Below are 20,368 nucleotides of genomic sequence, written 5' to 3' on the forward strand. Positions count from 1 at the left end.
CCTACATGAAAACAGAAAATGCTGGAAAAACTCAGCAGGTCTGGCAGCATCTGTGCAGAGAGAAACAGAGTTAATGTTTTGAGTGCACATGACTCTTCTTCAGATGTAGGGCCTCCTACATCCTGGCAAACTGGCTTGCAGGGTGTTCTGGAGCCAACTAGGAAGAGTTCTGGCCCTGAATGATGGGTCTACCTCTCCAGGTTCCAACACTCATCCAAATCAAGGTTTTCCACAATGTTTTAACAATCTTTGTAACCTATGTTTTCGACACAAGACCAAGTTATGGTAAACCTTTATGATCACTGGTATCAGGAATGAGGGACTTCAGTTATGTGGAAAAACTAGAAAGGTTGGGATTGTTCCCATTAGGGTAGATAAAAAATGTTCAAAATATTATGAGCTGTTTTGATATAGTAAACAAAGTGAAATTGTTTCCATTGGCAGGAGAGTCTGTCACAAAGAACACTGATTTAAAATATAGAAGAACCACAAGTGAGGAGAATTTCTTTTCATGTATAGAGGGTTATGATGATCTGGATTGCACTGCCTGAAATGATGGAAGCAGATTCAATAGTAGCTTTCAAAAGGGAATGGATATATGCTTGAAAAGAAAATTCTAGCTGGGCAATGGGAGAAGAGCAGGGGAATGGGGCTAATTGGATAGCTGCTTCAAAGAGCTGGCACAGGCATGGTGGGCCAAATGCTATGCTATACATTCTACTCTTCCAAGTGAATACCTTGTAAACTATCTAGTTGTAATGTGCATAACTGCAGAGAACATTTCACAGGCATCAACACTGTGCTTGGCAACTGCCATGACAAAGATAGCAGATGTGAGTGGTGTCAAGTCCAAGTGGACTGGGGCACACCTCCCAAAAGGGCCTCTTACAAGTGCATACTGAAGGTAGATTAGATACAGACAGTGGAGCCACACTGTAACTTCTGCATTTCTCTGAAGTAAAAAGTGCTTTACATTTCACAAGTAATGGTATAAATGTGCCTTTAAACTCTGCTTGAGACATGATAATTTGGAAATTCAACGCCATCAAATGGGAAATTACAAACAATTTGAATAACGTTGTTCCTTACTTTTACAGCATTTATGAAATTTAACAGCGTGAAATCCTCTCTTCCATATATGGTCCATCTATCCCAGATTGTAAATGATATCTCATTCCTATTCCAAAAGAAAAAGTTAGGTTTTAGGACAGTATTATTAAACCAGCTGTATTTGGAAATGTTCATTTGCTTACAGCAATAAGTTTTGCAATGTTGGTATGCTGAGATGGTGGGAGCATGTCACAGAATCACACAGTGCAGAAGTGGCCCTTTGGCCCATCGAGTCTGCACCGACACGTGAGAAACACCTGATCTAGCTACCTAATCCCATTTACTAGCACTTGGCCCATAGCCTTGAATGTTATGACGTGCCAAATGCTCATCCAGGTACTTTTTAAAAGGATGTGAGGCAACCCGCCTCCACCACCCTCCCAGGCAGTACATTCCAGACCGTCACCGCCCTCTGGGTAAAAAGGTTTTTCTTCACATCCCCCCTAAACCTCCTGCCCCTCACCTTGAACTTATGCCCCCTTGTGACTGATCCTTCAACTAAGGGGAACAGCTGCTCCCTATTCACCCTGTCCATGCCCCTCATAATCTTGTACACCTCGATCAGGTCGCCCCTCAGTCTTCTCTGCTCCAAGGTCAGTTTGGTTCAGTGTCATATTGGAAGTGTGTGAACTGCACAGCCCCTGTAAGAAGGTGCAGCTTCTTCTACTGACATTTTGATCTAGTTCAGTTTTTTTTAAGCAGCACAACAAACTACATCTACCTGCGTGCACACACTCTTCCCTCCAATGCTTGATACCCCTTATTCCTGTCTCTTTCTGCTCTATTTATAGCATTCAGTCAGTGCTACTACATCCTGTGCTTTCCCCATCATCTTTCTTTCGCTAGCTCCCTCTCTACTGTCAAATACCTCCCCAAATCTTTAACCAAGCTCTTGTCAACTTGCAAATTTCTCCCTTATCTTTTCACTGCTTATAATCCACTAAGCATTTTTGCTCCTCTACCCTGTAAAGGGCTGAGATGGATGTTACAGAAATGTAAGCTGTTGTGGGCCTTAGTTTAAGTACACTTAAAGGGGAAAACTGAAGAGGATGCGTCAGCTTGACCAATTGTATTTTAGAAATGATCATTTGTCCATAACATTTTAATTTTAATGGGCACCATAAGCTGAGTAACATGGGCCAAAATGTCTCCCCTTTCTTGAACATTTAAAAAAAAATTTAGAATCAATTACACAGGGAAAGGATAACAGGTTTTAAAAAATATTTAAAAGCAATTATATAGATCACTGCCAGGATCTAAATTTCAGTATCTTTTTAAAAATTCATTCACGGGATGTGGGCTTCGCTGGCTGGGCCAGCACTTATTGCCCATCGCTCGAGAAGGTGATGGTAAGTTGCCTTCTTTAACCGCTGTAGTCCATGTGGTGTAGGTACAACCACAGTGCTGTTAGGGAGGGAGTTCCAGGATTTTGACCCAGCGACAGTGAAGGAACGGTGATATATTTCCAAGTCAGGATGGTGAATGACTTGGAGGGGAACATCCAGGTGGTGGTGTTCCCATCTATCTACTCCCCTTGTCCTTCTAGATGGTAGTGATCGTGGGTTTGGAAGGTGCTGTCTAAGGAGCCTTGGTGAATTCTGCAGTGTTCTTTTAATATAAAGATATACTAAGTGTAGAAAATAATTCTCCATGTTTGCGATCATTTTAAAGTGGCCATTCTTAGACTATTTCAGCCGTATCATGGTACTGATGGCGAAGGACTAATGGTAGGTATAACACACAGTAGACAAAATCAACAGAAAGCAAAATTAGGCAGGGTGTAAAATGAGGGGTGAATTCACTACCACCCAATTTGCACCTTGAAGTTAAATTTTAATCTCTGACTTGACAATCGTAACTATCCATGAGTGTCTCATGATATGAAATACAGACATGCTCAATAGCTTAAAATTATTTGGGGGTTGATACTGCACCCATAGATCAAAAGACTTAAACCAGCTAAGAGAAAAGCACACCAGGCATCACCCCCAGTATATACCTATCCTTCATACAACTAAAGTTCCAAAACTTACTCTTGCAGCAAATGCATTAGCCTAGGATGTGGGCTTATTCTTTCAGAAGCTGATAGCATTTTTGCTCCAGCTGATGAGCATGGATTTAATGCAGCTGACCAGATATAGCTGAATATCACATGCAGATAGGGCCATCCTGTACTTCATGTAGTCATATCAACTTCTTGCCCCTTGGGATGTTTTTAATGCGTTAAAGGCACTATACAAATGCAAATAATTGCTGTTAATTTTATTGATGATGATTATTAACTTTGGCCTAGGACTCTGAGCTTGATTGAAAGCAGCAAGTCATCAGAGTACATTCCCAAATGTCTAGCTGGAATTAATCAGCCATAAAGTAGACAAAGGTGTTTTACTGAGCTTATGGTAACACTCACCTGATATTTACTATACAAACAAGAAGGAGTAGGCCACATGGCCCCTTGAACCTGCTCCGCCATTCAATAAGATCGTGGCTGATCCCACCTACGCCCGATAATTAACAAGGGGCTGAAAGGTTAAGAATCTATCTAACTCTGCCTTAAAAATATCAAAAGACCCTGGCTTCCACTGCCTTTTCAGGAAGAGAGCTCCAAAGACTCATGACCCTCAGAGAAAAAAATCTCTCACCTGTCTTAAATGAGCGGCTTCTTATTTTTAAACAATGACCCTTAATTCTAGATTCTCCCACAAGAGGAAACACCCTCTCCACATCCATCCTGTCAAGACCTCTCGGGATATTAAAGGTTTCGATCAAGTCACCTCGTACTTGTTTAAACTCCAGCGGATACAAGACTAACCTGTCCAACCTTTCCTCATAAGACAACCCGCCCATTCCTGGTATTAGCTTAGAAGCAGTTCAGAGAAGGTTTATTAACGCATTTACATCTTTCCTTAAATAAGGAGGCCAGTACTGTACACAAAAATCCAGATGTGGTCTCACCAGTGCCCTGCACAACTGAAGCATAACCTCCCTACTTTTGTATTCAATCACCCTAGCAATAAACAATAACATTCCATTAGCTTTCCTAATTACCTGCTATACTTGCATATTAGCTTTTTGTGATTTCATGCATGAGGACACCCAGATCCATCTGAATCTCTCACCATTTAGATAATGTACTTTTTTATTCTTCCTGCCAAAATGGACAATTTCACATTTGCCAACATTCTACTCCATTTGACAGATCTTTGCCCACTCACTTATCCTATCTATGCCCTTAAATCCTCTTCACAACTTACTCTCCTACCTATCTTTGTGTCGTCAGCAAATTTAGCAACCATACCATCTGTCCCTTCATCCAAGTCATTTATATAAATTGTAAAAAGTTGAGGTCCCAGCACTGATCCCTGTGGCACATCACTCGTTACATCCTGCCAAGCAGAAAAAGACTCATTTATGGCTACCCTCTGCTTCCTGTTAGCTAGCCAATCTTCTACCCATGCCAGTATGTTACCTCCCTACACCATGAGCTTTTATTTTCCACAATAACCCTTGGCGTGGCACCTTATCAAATATCTTCTGGAAATCTAAGTGCAGTACATCCCCTTTATTCATAGCATATGTGACTCCTTCAAAGAAATCCAATAAATTGGTTAAACATGATTTCCCTTTCACAAAACCATGCTGACTCTGCCTGATTGCCTTAAACTTTTCTAAGTGCCTTGCTATAACATCTTTAATAATAGCTTCTAACATTTTCCCCATGACAGGTGTTACGATAACTGGCCTGTAGCTTCCTGTTTTCCTCCCTTTTTGAATAAAGGAGTTACATTTGTAATTTTCCAATCTAATGGAACCTTCCCCGAATCTAGGGAATTGTAGAAAATTAAAACCAACACCAACTATTTCACTAACCACTTCTTTCGCGGCCCTTGGGTGAAGTCCATCAGGACCCGAGGATTTATCAGACTGCCACAACAATTTTCTCAATGCCACTTCTCTGGTGGCTGTAATTTTCCTGTGTTCCTCCCTCCCTTCCATTTCCTGATTCACAGTTACTTCTGGGATGCTCCCCATTTCCTCTATCGTGAAAACCAATGCAAAATACCTGTTCAATTCACCTGCCATCTCCTTACTTTCCATTATTAAATTCCACAGGCTCATTTTCTTTAGGACTACTGTTCAGGTTGTTAGTTCTTTTCTCATTTAAATATTTATAGAAACTCACTTACTATCCATCTTTATATTTCCAGCTAGCATTTATTCAGATTTAGCCTGTATTGCACAAATCACCAAACAAAACACAAATCTCTTAAGGACTAACTTTTAGTCCATCGATCATTTAGCAGATGGAGTTTCTCTGCCAATGAATATTAAAATAAAAACATTTTTGAAGACAGTAAAAAGATTGATATTTTAGCATTTTGTATGGCATACAGGGAGTCCTGTGGTTGTGGATGCTTTCCTGAAAATTGCAACTTTAAGTGAATCATAGATTCCATTAGAAATCAATATTAGATTCCTTCGGACATTTCTCACCCAGAAAAAACAATGCGCTGGTTGAAATACCATACCATACATGTAACAGCACTCACCTACAGAACTTTTAGATCGACCAAACTCCATCTAGTAGCAGAAGTTGATCTGTGCTGGTAGCAACTGAAATCCCAGAACTACCTGTACTGACTGACTTCTGCCACTAGATGGAGCTGTTCAACATAAGTTCAGAATGGAAGTCAGTAGCCAGAAGTGGAGCACCTGAAAACAAATCCTGGGGACTGAGGTAAGAACAGAGGATGGGAGTGGGGGTTTGGGTGGAGGTGCATGGCAAGGTTGGAAGGAAGCAATGTCAGGAGGCAAGGCTGGGAGCGAGGAGAAGAGGGACTGAGGGCATGAGCAGAAGTACTGCGGGAAAGGTCATGTGAGCAGACAGGCCACAGGAGAGGAAGTCTTTCGCAAACAGCGTTAAAGCAAAACTGGCAGCGTTAAATGAATATATTGACACTACTTTATTAATGATATTAAAGTGAAACAATGTTAAAGTGAGTCAATGTTAAGCTGGGACTTACTGTATTAAAAGATAAATTCTCAACGTAATGATTTTGTTTACATCAGGCATTAGTTTCCTTTACCTTATTTGTGTTTTCTTAACTGGAGCTGGTTCAGTAAATACTACAACAGGAATAGCCAGGTTAAAGAAACAATTTCTGTATGCTTCAAAGGGATGGCCTTCAACGATCTTAATTAACTCTACAGCAACCTAGAGAGAAAAGACAAATCTTGAGAATGAATGAGAACATGCTATCAGCATGCTAGGATTGAGTTAAAACATTACTTTTATTTTGAGAAATAGCTTCTAATCTAGCAGAGACTGATGAAAGCCTCTTGCTTCCAAAGGCTTAGAGAGTTCCAAATTAAATCAATTTGAGTTATACCATTTGCTATAGGCCTGAACGGAAAAACTGGCATCAATAATCTTGAGAGGGGGATCTTTTGAGATTTGGTGCAAGTTTTTCTTCTTGGGGTAGCTTAGAGGGAAAAACAAGGTAAATAACTGTTTGTTACTCTATAACTTAAACTCTACCCCTTCTTAACCCCTATACACAAACACACACACAAAATCCATGTCTTGTATGTGTTATAAGGGTGAGATAAAACAGTTCAATAGCACAAATCCGGGGTTCAGGATTAGATGGGTTGACTTTGATTGCTTTCTCCAAATTCCTTGCAGGTTGTTGTGGCTGACGCGAGATGGTCTCCCAGCACTTGCAGTCTGTGGTTCTCAGGTTGAAACTTGCTTTTAAATGTCTCTACTGGTGATTTTTCCCTTTTTCCTCCTGACTGGGGGTTTGCAAAGGAGGTAGGATACAGCAATGAGAGGGTTAGACAGTTAGCTACTTTGGCAGGATTACTGGAGTCTTACAAAACACAGGATAGAGAGGTCTCAGGTCTTTCCTCTTTTCAGGCTAGGAAAACCACTATCCTCACACACAGCCTGGCTACTTGGTCAGGAGCCAATCAAAACGCCGTCACTAGGCAGTTCCCTCTTAAACCAGTCTTCTTTCCAGCACCATTCTGTCCAACCTGGATCACGTGTGCTGGATTCTAACTTGACTTGTTTCTCTAACTCTTTTCCATTAGCCTGCTCTCATACTACTTTACATGCTCCTGTTTTTGTTTTGGGTAATGGCCCTACACAATCTACTAACACCCAACTAAATGGTTCTTCAAATACCAGTATGGGTATTAAAGGTGCTAGTTTGATTACATGTTGAGGTTTACCTACTACCTGACATGTATGACAAGTTCTACAAAACTGCACTACATTTTTATGAAGTCTTAGTCAGGTAAAATTCCTGTTTATCGATGCTTTGGTTTTCTGTATTCTTACATGTCCTGCCATGAGAATCTCGTGTACTACTTGCAATATCTCCTTACGATATTTGGGCGGTACCACCAACTGATGAACAACTGTCCATTCCTCATCCACAGGTCTGTGAGGGTGTCTCCACTTCCTCATCAGAACTCAGTTTTTAAGGTAATAGCACTCTAGAACTTCATCACCCTCAATTTCAGTGTGAGCTGACTGTGCTAACTTGCTTAACCCTGGATCTGCTTTCTGAGCCTCAATTAAGGAAGACATGCCAAACACGTCCTTTGAATTATCCTCATCCTTAAATAAAGTGTCGGCTACTCTAACGTCTGCTCGTGGTATTACGTTGACCTCTGGTGATGGACTTTGTTTAGCCATTGCTCTGGTCACCAATGGAAAAATGCCAGGAATCTGTTCTTGTAACTGCTCTGTCTCTTTAGCCTCTTTTGGACTTTGTGATAATGGGCGAAGCTATAACCTTCACTCCTGCCAAATCATTCCCCAGGAGTAGATCCACTCCATCCATGGGTAATTTCTTAACCACTCCTATTAGCACTGATCCACACAACAAGTCACAATCCAATTGCACTTTGTACAATGGAACCGGGATTTACTCTCCACTTATCTCGTTTAGTAATACTTTAACTTTCACCGAATTCTCTGAAGGGAAAGTTAGGTACTTCTCCAGCAAAAGGTTTTGAGTAGCTCCTGGATCCCTTAATATAGTTATGGGTTAAAGCCACAGTCCAAGTAAAATAAAAAAATATGTTCTTTACACTGAATGCCAGACCTACATGGATAACTAGGAGAGGGGTCAGCGACTGGGAAACCATAATGAAAATTTGTGGCCTGAAATCACAATGGCAGCTGGCAGCCACCAATAGAGACGGACCTTGGACCCCCACAGCCCCGGCAGCGCCTGAGATCCCAGAGCCCTAGCAGCGTCTGATACCCCAGAGGCTGGACAGCGTATCATTCACTGCAATTGCTGGTCATTTGGAATTGATCCGTAGAAGAATGCGGTGGTTTGTATCAATGTACAGAGATGACAGTCCTACTTTATAATTCATTCTTTTACTCTCCAATATATGGTCAAACATCACATTGGCTCGGAATTTATCTCAAATTCTATTCAAACACGAGTACTTTATTTTTGCTCTTAGGATGTTATTAATGATGGCAAGGCAGTATTTACTGCTTATTCTTGGTTTGGTTGAGGATATAAAAGAGCCAACTATTTAAAGGAGGACTGGAAAGCCACAGAGGTTATTCTGAGTAGGGACTGCAGCAACCTTACCTGGAGATCAATGAGCCAGTTATTTTTTCACGTTAGCCCAGCAGCTTTTATAGGGCCCATTTTACCAGGTTTACTGAATTCAATTTTGGTAAGATTTGAACTTCTGACCTTTGGGCTGCTAGTCTCATACTGTTATTGTTACACTTCTGCAGCACTAATCGAGAACCCAAACCAGAAGCATTAAGGCATTCCTACCAGCCCTGATACTGCTGCAGTTGCGGTTGCTATGGCAGGAATGATCCGTCCAGCAATCCTTTTCGTCTTTAACCTGTCTGCCGTATTGATGCTGTACATCTTTGCTCTTATGTTGGAAGCAGCTGTTATGAAGTCAATGTGCCCGTTGCTGTCATTGTCTTTTTCAAAGGAGATTGGCACCATGTGAAGGCGAGCTACGGTGCAATGAAAAAAAAAAAATTGTAGTTATTCGGATCCATTTTGCATTTGTAAGATGCGTACATTGATTTGAGAGCTTTCCTCAGTTTTCTTACTCCTCTCCCAATGAATTTTGTCTCCTTCCAAAGGGAATTACTTGTTCCAGGGTCTGGGCAGTAGTTTTCCAGTACCTCATCCAGTGGCCATTTTGTATTGTGTAAACCTATACTGAATGTTCGATGACTACTTGGCAAAGGTGGGTGTGTGGGTGGCGGGAGGGATATCATCACAGCCGAGCCTGCCTGTTCTTGTGTGATTCCCACACTTTACAAATGGCATTAGGGGCCTAATGGGCAGTGATCAGGATCAGAGAACTATAGATGCTTTCAACATAGGAGGAGACTACTCACCTGACAAGTCTGTGCTGTCTCTTTGCTATAGTAACACAAAGTAATCCCACTACCCTGGCCTCTCCTGATTGTCCTGTATTTACCTCAGCTTCAAAGCAGAACCAATGGGGTTTGTCCTGACTGGTCTATCATTTCCCTGGTAGATTGCAGAGACCAATCAACATTCATGGCCAAATTGAGGGGGAAAGCCTGAGGTTAGCTCTAAAATAATAATGATACAATTAAAAGCATAATATCACTGCTATCCAGACTCTGTCTTTGTTCAGTTTTGATCATCTCATGTGGTGGAGATATTGAGACCCTGGAAAGGCTCAGAGCAGGGCCACTCAAATGGGGCTTTTAATTTTGGAAAAAAGTGTAGACTTTAAGGAGACATGATTGAAGACTTTAGGATAATGAAATGATTAGATTCTGCCCAAGTGCATCTGTCATTCAGCCTGTGGCGTCACTTCAAATAAAGCAGATCAAAAGCCTCAAACAGTGAACAGGAACATATGCACATTTCACGGCACTCACTTTTGGTTGCCATTCCAGTTCTTCTAGCTTTGTTCAATAGGTCAATAGCCACTCGTTCCTCTTCGCTGCTTACTGCGAGTTTTGCCTGGTCAGATTTCTTTACGTTTTCATCAGTTTCTATTTGCTATAAAAAAAGGCAGAGCTTTCATGCTACAAACAAAACAGCATTGCAAACAAATACAGCTTTGTTTAAAAAGTTTGAACTAAATTTTTTTCCTCTTAGAGGCCAAAATTTCTATTTATTGGAAAATCCTCTGACATAATCACAATTGGTTTCATGTCCTCTACATACATGGGAGTGACTTGTGTATTTTTAACTCTAAAATCAGCAATCATCAAAAGAAGATAATTCATTTAGATACAGACATAAGCTGAGTTTTACTATATTTTATCATTGATATCACTCCTCACTTTCCAAAATGAAATTGCATGAACTAATTTTCAAGCATACTTTATTGGGCAAGAAAATGGACTCAGATCTCCGTAGGCCAGGGTCAAAAAATGAGTTGGTGTCAGCCTTTGCTCAGTTGTAGCAATCTCAACTCTGCATCAGATTGTTGTGGGTTCAAGCCTCACTCTAGGGACTTGAGGACATAATCTAGGCTGGCACTTCAATGCAGTACTGAGGAAATGTTTCATAGTTAGAGGTGTCTTCTTTTAGGTGAGATGTTCAACCAAGACCTTGTGTGCCCTCTCAGGCGAGCATAAAAGATCGCTTGGCACTATTTAAAGAAGAGGACTAGTGGTGTTTGGTCAATATTTATCCCTCATCTAATCCAAGGCGGGGGGGTGGAAAATGCAAATCAACTGGTCATTGTCTCATTGCTTTTTCTGGTAGCTCACTGTGTATAAATTAGCTTCAGTGTTACCTACCTTACAACAGTGACTACATTTCAAAAATACTTAATTGGCTGTAAAGCACTTGGGACATCCTGAGGTCATGAAAGAATCTATATAAATACAAGTGTTCTTTAATTAATCTGCAAAACTGAATGAGCTGCCAACATTGTATAAGTATTTAAATACTATTAATTTTTAAAAAAAAATTCAGGTTCATGGGATGTGGGCTTCGCTGGCTAGGCCAGTATTTATTGCCCATTCCTAATTGCCCTTGAGAAAGTGGTGGTGATGAGCTGCCTTCTTGAACCGCTGCAGTCTGTGTGGTGTAAGTACACCCACAGTGCTGTTAGGAAGAGAGTTCCAGGATTTTGACCCAGCGGCAGTGAAGGAACGGCGATATAATTCCAAGTCAGGGTGGTCAGTGACTTGGAAGGGAACCTCCAGGTGGTGGTATTACCATCTATCTGCTGCCCTTGTCCTTCTAGATGGTAGTGGTTGTGGGTTTGGAGTGCTATCTAAGAAACATTGGTGAATTCCTGCACATCGTCTTGTAGATGGTACACACTGCTGCTACCGTGCGCCGGTGGTGGAGGGAGTACATGCTTGTGGATGTGGTGCTAATCAAGCAGGCTGCTTTGTCCTGGATGGTGTCCAGCTTCTTGAGCTGCCCTCATCCAGGCAAGTGGGGAGTATTCCATCACATTCCTGACTTGTGCCTTGTAGATGGTGGACAGGCTTTGGGGAGTCAGGAGGTGAGTTACTCATCGCACAATTACTAGCTTCTGACCTGCTCTTGTAGCCACAGTATTTATATGGGTAGTCCAGTTTAGTTTCTGGTCAATGGTAACCCCCAGGATGTTGATAGTGGGGGATTCAGCGATGGTAATGCCATTGAACATCAAGGGGCAATAGTTGGATTCTCTCTTGTTGGAGATGGTCATTGCCTGACATTTGTGTGGCGTGAATGTTACTTGCCACTTGTCAGCCTAAGCCTGGATATTGTCCAGGTCTTGCTGCATTTGGACATGGACTGTTTCAGTATCTGAGTAGTCGCGAATGGTGAACATTGTGCAATCATCAGCAAACATCCCCACTTTTGATCTTATGATGGAAGGAAGGTCATTGATGAAGCAGCTGAAGATGCTGTGACTTCGGCCACAGGTAATCCAAGAGCTACTGCACGGTTTCTGGTGCTCGCTGTGGTTCTGCATGACTGTCTAAATGCAACAGCAGCTTTCCCAATCATTTTTATACAGCAAATTTACTAAAGTAATATAGTGTGATTCAAGGGCAAAATATTACTTACTTTATTGATACTGAAGGTTACAGGCCTCACAAATATGAAATGACAGCCCCACAAGCAATGCTTGAAGGTTTCCTATTTGTTTTTCTCAGCCTTTCGTAACCAAGTTCCAAATGAATGTGTTTTATCTGTTCTTTCCTGGCTTTGTGACTGTGCTCCATACATCTGTCACAGTTGTGTTTTTTGGAAATACTTTGCAAAATAAGCTGGCTATTGCAATGCATCACACTCCACCACATGAATTTGCCTTTCTATGGACAGCAGACAGGATAAGTATTCTTCATCAAATTTAGAAACAGGCCAAAAACACCAAGTGTCCTTTACCATAGATGTTGGCATATAAGTCAACCTTTGAAGTCTCGAAAAATCCCTCCAAAAACAGATAAAAGTAAACTGCCGGTGTGGGTGTGGATGGTCGCCATTTTGAAATGTCAGCGACATCCTACACAGAGTGGGCATGACTTAATCTCCCGCGTATCTTCACAATACCGCTTGTGTCACCTGCTTGATCCCTTGCACTTAGTTATAAGGTACCAGTTAGTAAGACATGCATTTGTGGGGTGAAAAATTGAGGCTGACTACTGATACAAGTGTAGCAAATCGTGGTTGAAAGGTGGTGGGGAGATTGACTTATACTCTGAGTACATGCAAAAACATGATTTTTGTGGCCAGAAAAATGGAGTCGTCATATTTGTTGGGTCAACCTATATGCCGTGATTTATGGTATTTATATAAAATATTTGAGTGAAAAGTTTAGTACACTTCTTACACATATAATCAATAAAGATTCTTTTCTATTGTCTCCCCAAAGATGAGCACTAATACATAAAGCCATTTATTAGTTTAACCCTTTCTAACTAAGCTGGTTCAGGTTTTTCCCAACACAGGCAGTCTTTTTCGTTGCTGGCTGCAAAGTTCACATCCAGCATGACTTCCATGTGTTGTTCTGAACTGCCATCATCAATTTGGGATGAAATCCCTGCCTCCAGACTGACGGCAAGTAATAGTCCCTAAGATAATTAGCTAACACTTCAAACCTTTATCACATGGGCCAAAACAAGCCTATGCTGGCAAAAATCTATAGACAAATAGATCAGTTCCAACCGATGGGTTTATGTTAAAGACAATATAGCGTATAGTCTCAGGAGTTTTCATTCTAGCATTATAAGGATAAAAGCTAAAAAAATTCACCTCAGACAAAAATCCATTTTGGCACATTTGCCTTGAGATGCTTTTAATGGTGCTACATAAAATAGGAGATATGGTTTTACTAGAAATACCAAGCAAAGGAAACCACCATGAAAACATTCAGGCTATGGATATGCATTGCAACCAGCAGAATGCTTACCCTGATATTTGTATTATTTATCTAATTTTAGAAAACTTGCTAATGATACAAGTAACTTTGTTTGTTATCCCACCTCCAAAACCTCTTACTCTCAGCTATTAACATTATACCTATATCAGTTTTTTGTTGCATCTTGCACAGTACAGTCAGCTGGACCACAGATCACAATGGCATTTGCAACCACTTTGAAAAAAAGAAATGTGACTTGCTCAAATTGGAGTGGTGAATTTGTTATTTCCAAGAACTTTATTTTAAATGAATCAATCTGGCTAAATACTCTTGGAGCCAATCACAAATACGAGTTTTTGCTAGTCATATTTAACATGCTACCCTAAACGTTAATAGCTCATGTGTTATGTGCAAGTCTTTTAGTCGCATATAGATATAATTACCACAGTATGGTAGGCAATCTTGCATGCTGGATTCCCAAACTAATGATATATATGTAATTTGGATGCATTATGGAAATAGGAATGCCACAAGTTTGGTTTTAGCTTCAATAAATTTTGGATTATTTAAAAAGAATAAGAACTACTGACCAACGATGTGATAGTACAGGATTTTTAAAAGCAATAGTCACAATATAAACAGAAAAGTTCTTAGGTCATACTCCATGGTATGTTATGATGAGACACACCAACATACAATGTGCAAACAATGCTGAAAACAAAAGTCCCTTTGCCAAACTCAGCTCTAACCTGTTACTCAAAGACTTACTTTTGCAGAAGGTGTAAACTTTGGAATCTCAACCTTGGACAGTAGTTGGGAAATAGCTTCCTTGGATATGTCCTGGAATAAGTTAAACAGAGTTATAATATCACCTTCCCAGAAATTGTCTCTGCTGTTTTTCATTATATGACACTTATTTTACTATTGCAGTAAGTCCTGCTCCTGGTCTGTTGTCTCTGGTGTCTCCCAAGGACTGATCCTTGGCTCCCTCCTTTTCCTCATCTATATGATGCCCCTCGATGACATCATCAAAAGGCACAGCGTTATGTTCACTGAGGAGATCCAGCTCTACATCACCACCAACTCTCTCAACTTCTCCGCTGTTGCAAAATTATCAGACTGCTTACCGGCATCCAGTACTGGATGAGAAATTTCTTCCAATTAAATATCGGGAAGGCTGAATCTATGGTTTTCTGTCCCCGCTCCAAACTCTGTCTCATAGCTAGTGTCTCCATCTCTTACCCTAGCAACGTCTGAGATTAAGTCAGTTTGTTTGCAAACTTGGTGTCATATTTGATCCTGAAATGAGCTTCTGACCTCAGATTTTGTTACTTCCACCTCTTAACACTGGCCAGCTTTGCATGTCTCAGCTCATCTGCTGCTGAAACCATCATTCATGCTTTTGTTTCCTCTGGACTTGACTAATCCAATGCACACTTTGCGGATCTGCCATATTCTACCCTCCGTAAACTCGAGGTCATCTAAAACTCTGCTGCCAGTGTCTTAACTTGTTGTAAATCCTGCTCTCCTATCACCCCTGTGCTCACTGACCTACACCGGCTCCCAGTCAAGCAATATCTTGATTTTAAAAATCTCCTCCTTATTTTCAAATCCCTCCATAGCCTTGCTCCTCCTTATCTCTTTAATCTTCTCCAGCTCCACAACCCTCTGAGATATCTGCACTCCTCTGATTCTAGCCTCTTGTGTATGCCCAATTATAATTGGTGGTCATGTCTTCAGTTGCTTAGGCCCCAAGCTCTGGAATATCTTCCCCACACTTCTCCGCCTCAATTTCCTCCTTTAAAATATTCCTTAAAACCTACTAATCTGACCAAGCTTTAGGTCATCTGACCTAATATCTCCTAATGTGTTTCTGCCTCATTCTTTTGTTTCATAATGCTTCTGTGAAGCACTTTGGGGTGTTTCATTATGTTAAAAGCGCCATATAAATACAAATTTTTGTTGCTGTACTACAGATTAAAGTTCAGGAGCAGGTTCCAAACATTAAGAATGGAGCGTACACTAGCGAATGTCCTGTGCCAGCATTTCTCTTGAGCTATGGATGACAATTCTGTGTCTAAGCTTGTAGCAGGAATAGTAAATTTTCATACAAATTATTCAAGGACAGATCATGACATACAGCAGTCCGATAAAGCTCATCTCAGGAACAGAATTATCATCTGGACAGTGTCAAGTTATTTACATTAGCATGAAGCACTGATGGTTAGGTGTCAATTACTGGGTGCTATAATTTGAGATGAGGTAGGAATATCACAAAAGAAATGCCTTAGCTAATAGTCACACAATAGGGAATTAAGCATTTTATTCCACAATTCCTCTCCTTCCCCCTTCCTTTCCTACAGGCGCCAATCACCCACTGGGACCTCACCCAAGCAGACATAATATACATTATTCAGGGGTGAGCCTTGAAAGATTGCAGGCACATTGTTATTGCTCAGTGTGCGGGAGGGGACAGGACAAGGCACACAGCCACTCTCAGTGTGGGGGAGAGGGCAGGACGCTGCCCTCGATCCTCCCAACCCTGGTCCTTTCCCGTGTCCACACTTGGACACTTCCAACAGAGATTGCTGGATAATGATTAGGTTGGCCAATTACCTGCTCCAAGACCTAGGGTCGCTGAGGCCAATATTATTGCTTCTGCTGCCACCCTTCCTGAGATCAACTAATTCAACAGAGACTGGAGATTAAAGCTGAGAAATTTCTGGTCTGTATTGCTCAGCTACAATAAACCCCAGTCCATCTGCTGATCCTGAGGGGTCTTGACAGGGTGGATGTGGAGAGGATGTTTCCTTTTGTGAAAGAAATCTAGAACTAGGGGTCACTGTTTAAAAATACGGGGTTGCTCATTTAAAACCGAGATGAGGCGAATTTGTTTTCTCTCAGAGGGCTGAGTTTCTTTGGAGCTCTCTCCCTGAGAAGGGGGTGAAGCAGAGTCTTTGAATATTTTTAAAGGAGAGGTGGATAGATTTTTGGTAAGCAAAGGGGTGATAGGTCAGCAGCAGGTGGGATGTAGATTTCAGGTTACTTATCAGATCAGCCATGATCTTATTAAATGGCAGAGCAGGCTTGAGGGGCTGAAAGGCCTACACCTGCTCCTTGTTCGTATGTTTGTATGAAGCATTTTGTTACATCCAAACTTAAACATTCTAATGACTGCTTGGCCAGCCTCAATCTTCCACCCAGTGTTAATTTGACTGCATCCAAAACTCGCCTGTCTGTATCCTAACTCACAATAAATCCCATTCACTCACTGATTGACATTAGTTCCCAGTACCTCAATGCCTCAAGTTTAAAATTCTCATCCTTATGTAAATTCCTCCCTTCCTCACCTCTTTTTTTGTATTCATTCACGGGATGTGGGCTTTGCTGGCTGGGCCAGCATTTATTGCTCATCCCTAGTTTCCCTTGAGAAGGTGGTGGTGAGATACCTTCTTCAACCATTGAAATCCATGTGGTGTAGGTACACCCACAGTGCTGTTAGGGAGTTCCAGGATTTGACACAGTGACAGTAAAAGGATGACAATATATTTCCAAGTCAGGATGGTGAGTGGTTTGGAGGGGAACTTGCAGGTGGTGGTGTTCACATTTATCTGCTGTCCTTGTCCTTCTAGATGGTAGTGGTCGTGGGTTTGGAAGGTGCTGTCGAAAGAGCCTTGGTGAATTTCTGCAGTGCATCTTGTAAATGGTACATACTGCTGCTATTGTGCGCTGTTGGTGGAGGGAGTGAATGTTTGTGGATGTGGTGCCAATCAAGTGGGCTGCTTTGTCCTGGACAGTGTCCAGCTTCTCAAGTGTTGTGGGAGCTGCACTCGTCCAGGCAAGTGGGGAGTATTCCATCACACTCCTGACTTGTGCCTTGCAGATGGTGGACAGGCTTTTGGGAGTCAGGAGGTGAGTTACTCATCACCCTATTCCTAGCCTCTGACCTGCTCTTGTAGCCACAGTATTTATATGGGTAATCCAGTTCAGGTTCTGGTCAATGGTAACCCCCTAGGACATTGATAGTAGGGGATTCAGAGATGGTAATGCCATTGAACATCAAAGGGCGCTGGTTGGATTCTCTCTTGTTGGATTCTTTTTTGTTGGAGATGGTCATTGCCTGACACTTGTGTGGCGTGAATATTATTTGTCATGTGTCAGCCCAAGCCTGGATATTGTCCAGGTCTTGCTGCATTTGGACATGGACTGTTTCAGGATCTGAGGAGTCGCAAATGAGCTGAACATTGGGCAATCACCAGTAAACATCCCCACTTCTGACCTTATGATGGAAGGAAGGTCATTGATGAAGCAGCTGAAGATGGTTGGGCCTAGGACACTACCCTGAGGAACTCCTGCAGTGATGTCCTGGAGCTGGGAGGACTGACCTCCAACAACCACAACCATCTTTCTTTGTGCTAGGTATGACTCGAGAGAGTTTTCCCCCTGATTCCCATTGACTCCAGTTTTGCTAAGGCTCCTTGATGGCACACTTGGTCAAATGTGGCTTTGATGTCAAGGGCAGTCACTCTCACATCATCTTGGGAGTTCAGCTCTTTGGTCCATATTTGAACCAAGGCTGTAGTGAGGTCAGGAGCTGAGTGGCCCTCGTGGAACCCAAACTGGGCATCAGTGAGCAGGTTATTGCTAAACAAGTGCCGCCTGATAGCACTGTTGATGACCCCTTCCATTACTTTACTGATGATTGAGAATAGACTGATGGGGTGGTAATTGGCCAGGTTGGATTTATCTTGCTTTTTGTGTACAAGACATACCTGGGCAATTTTCCACATAGCCGGGTAGATGCCAGTGTTGCAGCTGTACTGGAACAGCTTGGCTAGAGACGCGGCAAGTTCTGCAGCACAAGTTTTCAGTACTATTGCCGGAATATTGTCAGGTCTCATAGCCTTTGCAGTATCCAGTGCCTTCAGCTGTTTCTTGATATCACGTGGAGTGAATCAAATTGGCTGAAGACTGGCATCTGCGATGCTGGGGATCTCTGGAGGAGGCCGAGATGGATCATCCGCTTGGCACTTCTGGCTGAAGATTGTAGCAAATGCTTCAGCCTCATCTTTTGCACTGATACACTGGGCTCTACCATCATTGAGGATGGGAATATTTGTGGAACCTCCTCCAGTGAGCTGTTTAATTGTCCACCACCATTCACGATTGGACGTGGCAGGATTGCAGAGCTTAGATCTGACCTGTTGGTTGTGGAATCACTTCACTCAATCAATCAAAGGACCAGATCTAAGCTCTTCCCATTACTAGTATGCTCCAGTCCTTCAATCATTTGAGAACTCTGCAGTCCCACAATTCTGGCCTCTTTTTGTATCCCGATTTCCTTTGCCCTGCACTATGCTTTAAGCTGTCTATGCTGTAAACTCTGGAATTCCAACCCAAAACCTCTCCATCTCTTTCATCTCCTTTAAGACTCTCCTTAAAACCTAACTCTTTTATCAAACCGTCCTAATGCCCAATGGTTCAGTGTTAGATTGTCTGATTATGGTCTTGAAGCGCCTTAGGATGTTTTATTATGTTAAAGGTGCTATATGAGTGCAAGCTGTTGAAGACCTTTTATCTAATAACCAATACCTACCTGTTCCATATAAGGAATCTTGTAAATTGTTGCAAAAAGTCTTGCAGCACTTAATACAAAACTGTAGTGCCTAAAATAATAAAACATTAGGTTATAATTGTGAGAAGGGCTATGTTGTACCTTAAGACAAAATAGGATGCAATATCATGTGATAGCACCAGTAAGGAAAACAGCTTAATCTGAGAAACATTAAAAACCATGCAATTTGTTTAAAACATTCTGATAAATACTGCTGTTAACTATTTAAACAGGAGAAAATTATATTTACCTACTTAAGTTTGTTTACTGGGCTTTTAATAATTCATGTACTTATTTAACTGAAATGTGAATGCCAATTAAAACGGCTTTTGATTTGAATACTCTCCTAATTGCTTATTTGGATGCAAATGGAATAAGTTAATGTAAAAGAGGTTTAAGCAATTGATTACAATTCTTCTAACATGCCAAAAAAATTGAAATACAATCTTTTGTGATTGCAAGCATTACTTATGGGTGTTGGTCTGAAAACTACTCAGTTAATTGGACTCAATTTCAATTGTGTCCAACTCACCCACCGTTCGTAATAGATAAATGAATGCAGTACTTGCATACTAACTGCTGTAATACATCAAAAGAAAAGGTCTTTGTTGCAGCTTCAAGATCACCCTATTATTTAACAAGATATTGGGCAATAAAAGCTGTATTCCAGATTGTTGGGGTTGTAAGTTCTGCTTATGCTGAATTTAAGATTATAACTAAGGCCAAACCTGCAAAAAGTGACAGAAGTCCATAAGGGAAAGTGAAATATAAATTCTGATGGTTACTTACAACTCATCATTTATGTCGAACTGCATTGGACAGGGTGGCCTCTTTGGTGACTGCCAAAATAAGCCTGTAAGCAAACAGAGTCCCAATAATTGCTGCATTTTAAAATATGTAAAAATTACAGGCAACAGTTTGATCAGTTTATCAGAGAAGGACAAGGGCACCAGGTGCAAGGGACTCTGAAGGAGAGTCATACGGACTTAAAACATTAACTCTGTTTTTCGCTCCACAGATGCCGTCAGACCTGCTGAGTTTTTCAAGCATTTTCTATTTTTCAGATTTCCAGCATCCGCAGTATTTTGCTTTTACCTTCTCTCCATGTTCTCCTCACACTCTATTTACACACCATTCTGAGCTGGTCTTTCCTTCGTTATTACTAGATAAGAATCCTGAAACTCCATTCCTCACAGTATTATGGGAGCACCTGAACTGCAATGACTGCAGCAGTTCAAGACGACTCATCACTTTCTCAACTTGGGATAGGCAATAAATTCC

General features: G+C 41.4%; 1 protein-coding gene across 1 annotated transcript in view; it reads right to left on the minus strand.

The window, feature by feature from the left end:
* uba6 (ubiquitin like modifier activating enzyme 6) overlaps window positions 1-20,368 on the minus strand; it is a 147,187-nt gene that overhangs the window by 4,698 nt on the left and 122,121 nt on the right. The window contains exons 25-31 of the mRNA XM_078570336.1: window positions 19,877-19,940; window positions 19,070-19,139; window positions 14,242-14,313; window positions 10,034-10,157; window positions 8,931-9,124; window positions 6,198-6,325; window positions 1,090-1,177 (exon numbers count right to left, since the gene is read on the minus strand). Of these exons, the coding sequence (XP_078426462.1) occupies window positions 1,090-1,177; window positions 6,198-6,325; window positions 8,931-9,124; window positions 10,034-10,157; window positions 14,242-14,313; window positions 19,070-19,139; window positions 19,877-19,940 (740 nt within the window). The remainder of the gene's footprint in view (window positions 1-1,089; window positions 1,178-6,197; window positions 6,326-8,930; window positions 9,125-10,033; window positions 10,158-14,241; window positions 14,314-19,069; window positions 19,140-19,876; window positions 19,941-20,368) is intronic.

Source organism: Cetorhinus maximus, chromosome 2 (genome assembly GCF_964194155.1).
Source record: "Cetorhinus maximus chromosome 2, sCetMax3.hap1.1, whole genome shotgun sequence".
Lineage (NCBI taxonomy): Eukaryota > Metazoa > Chordata > Chondrichthyes > Lamniformes > Cetorhinidae > Cetorhinus > Cetorhinus maximus.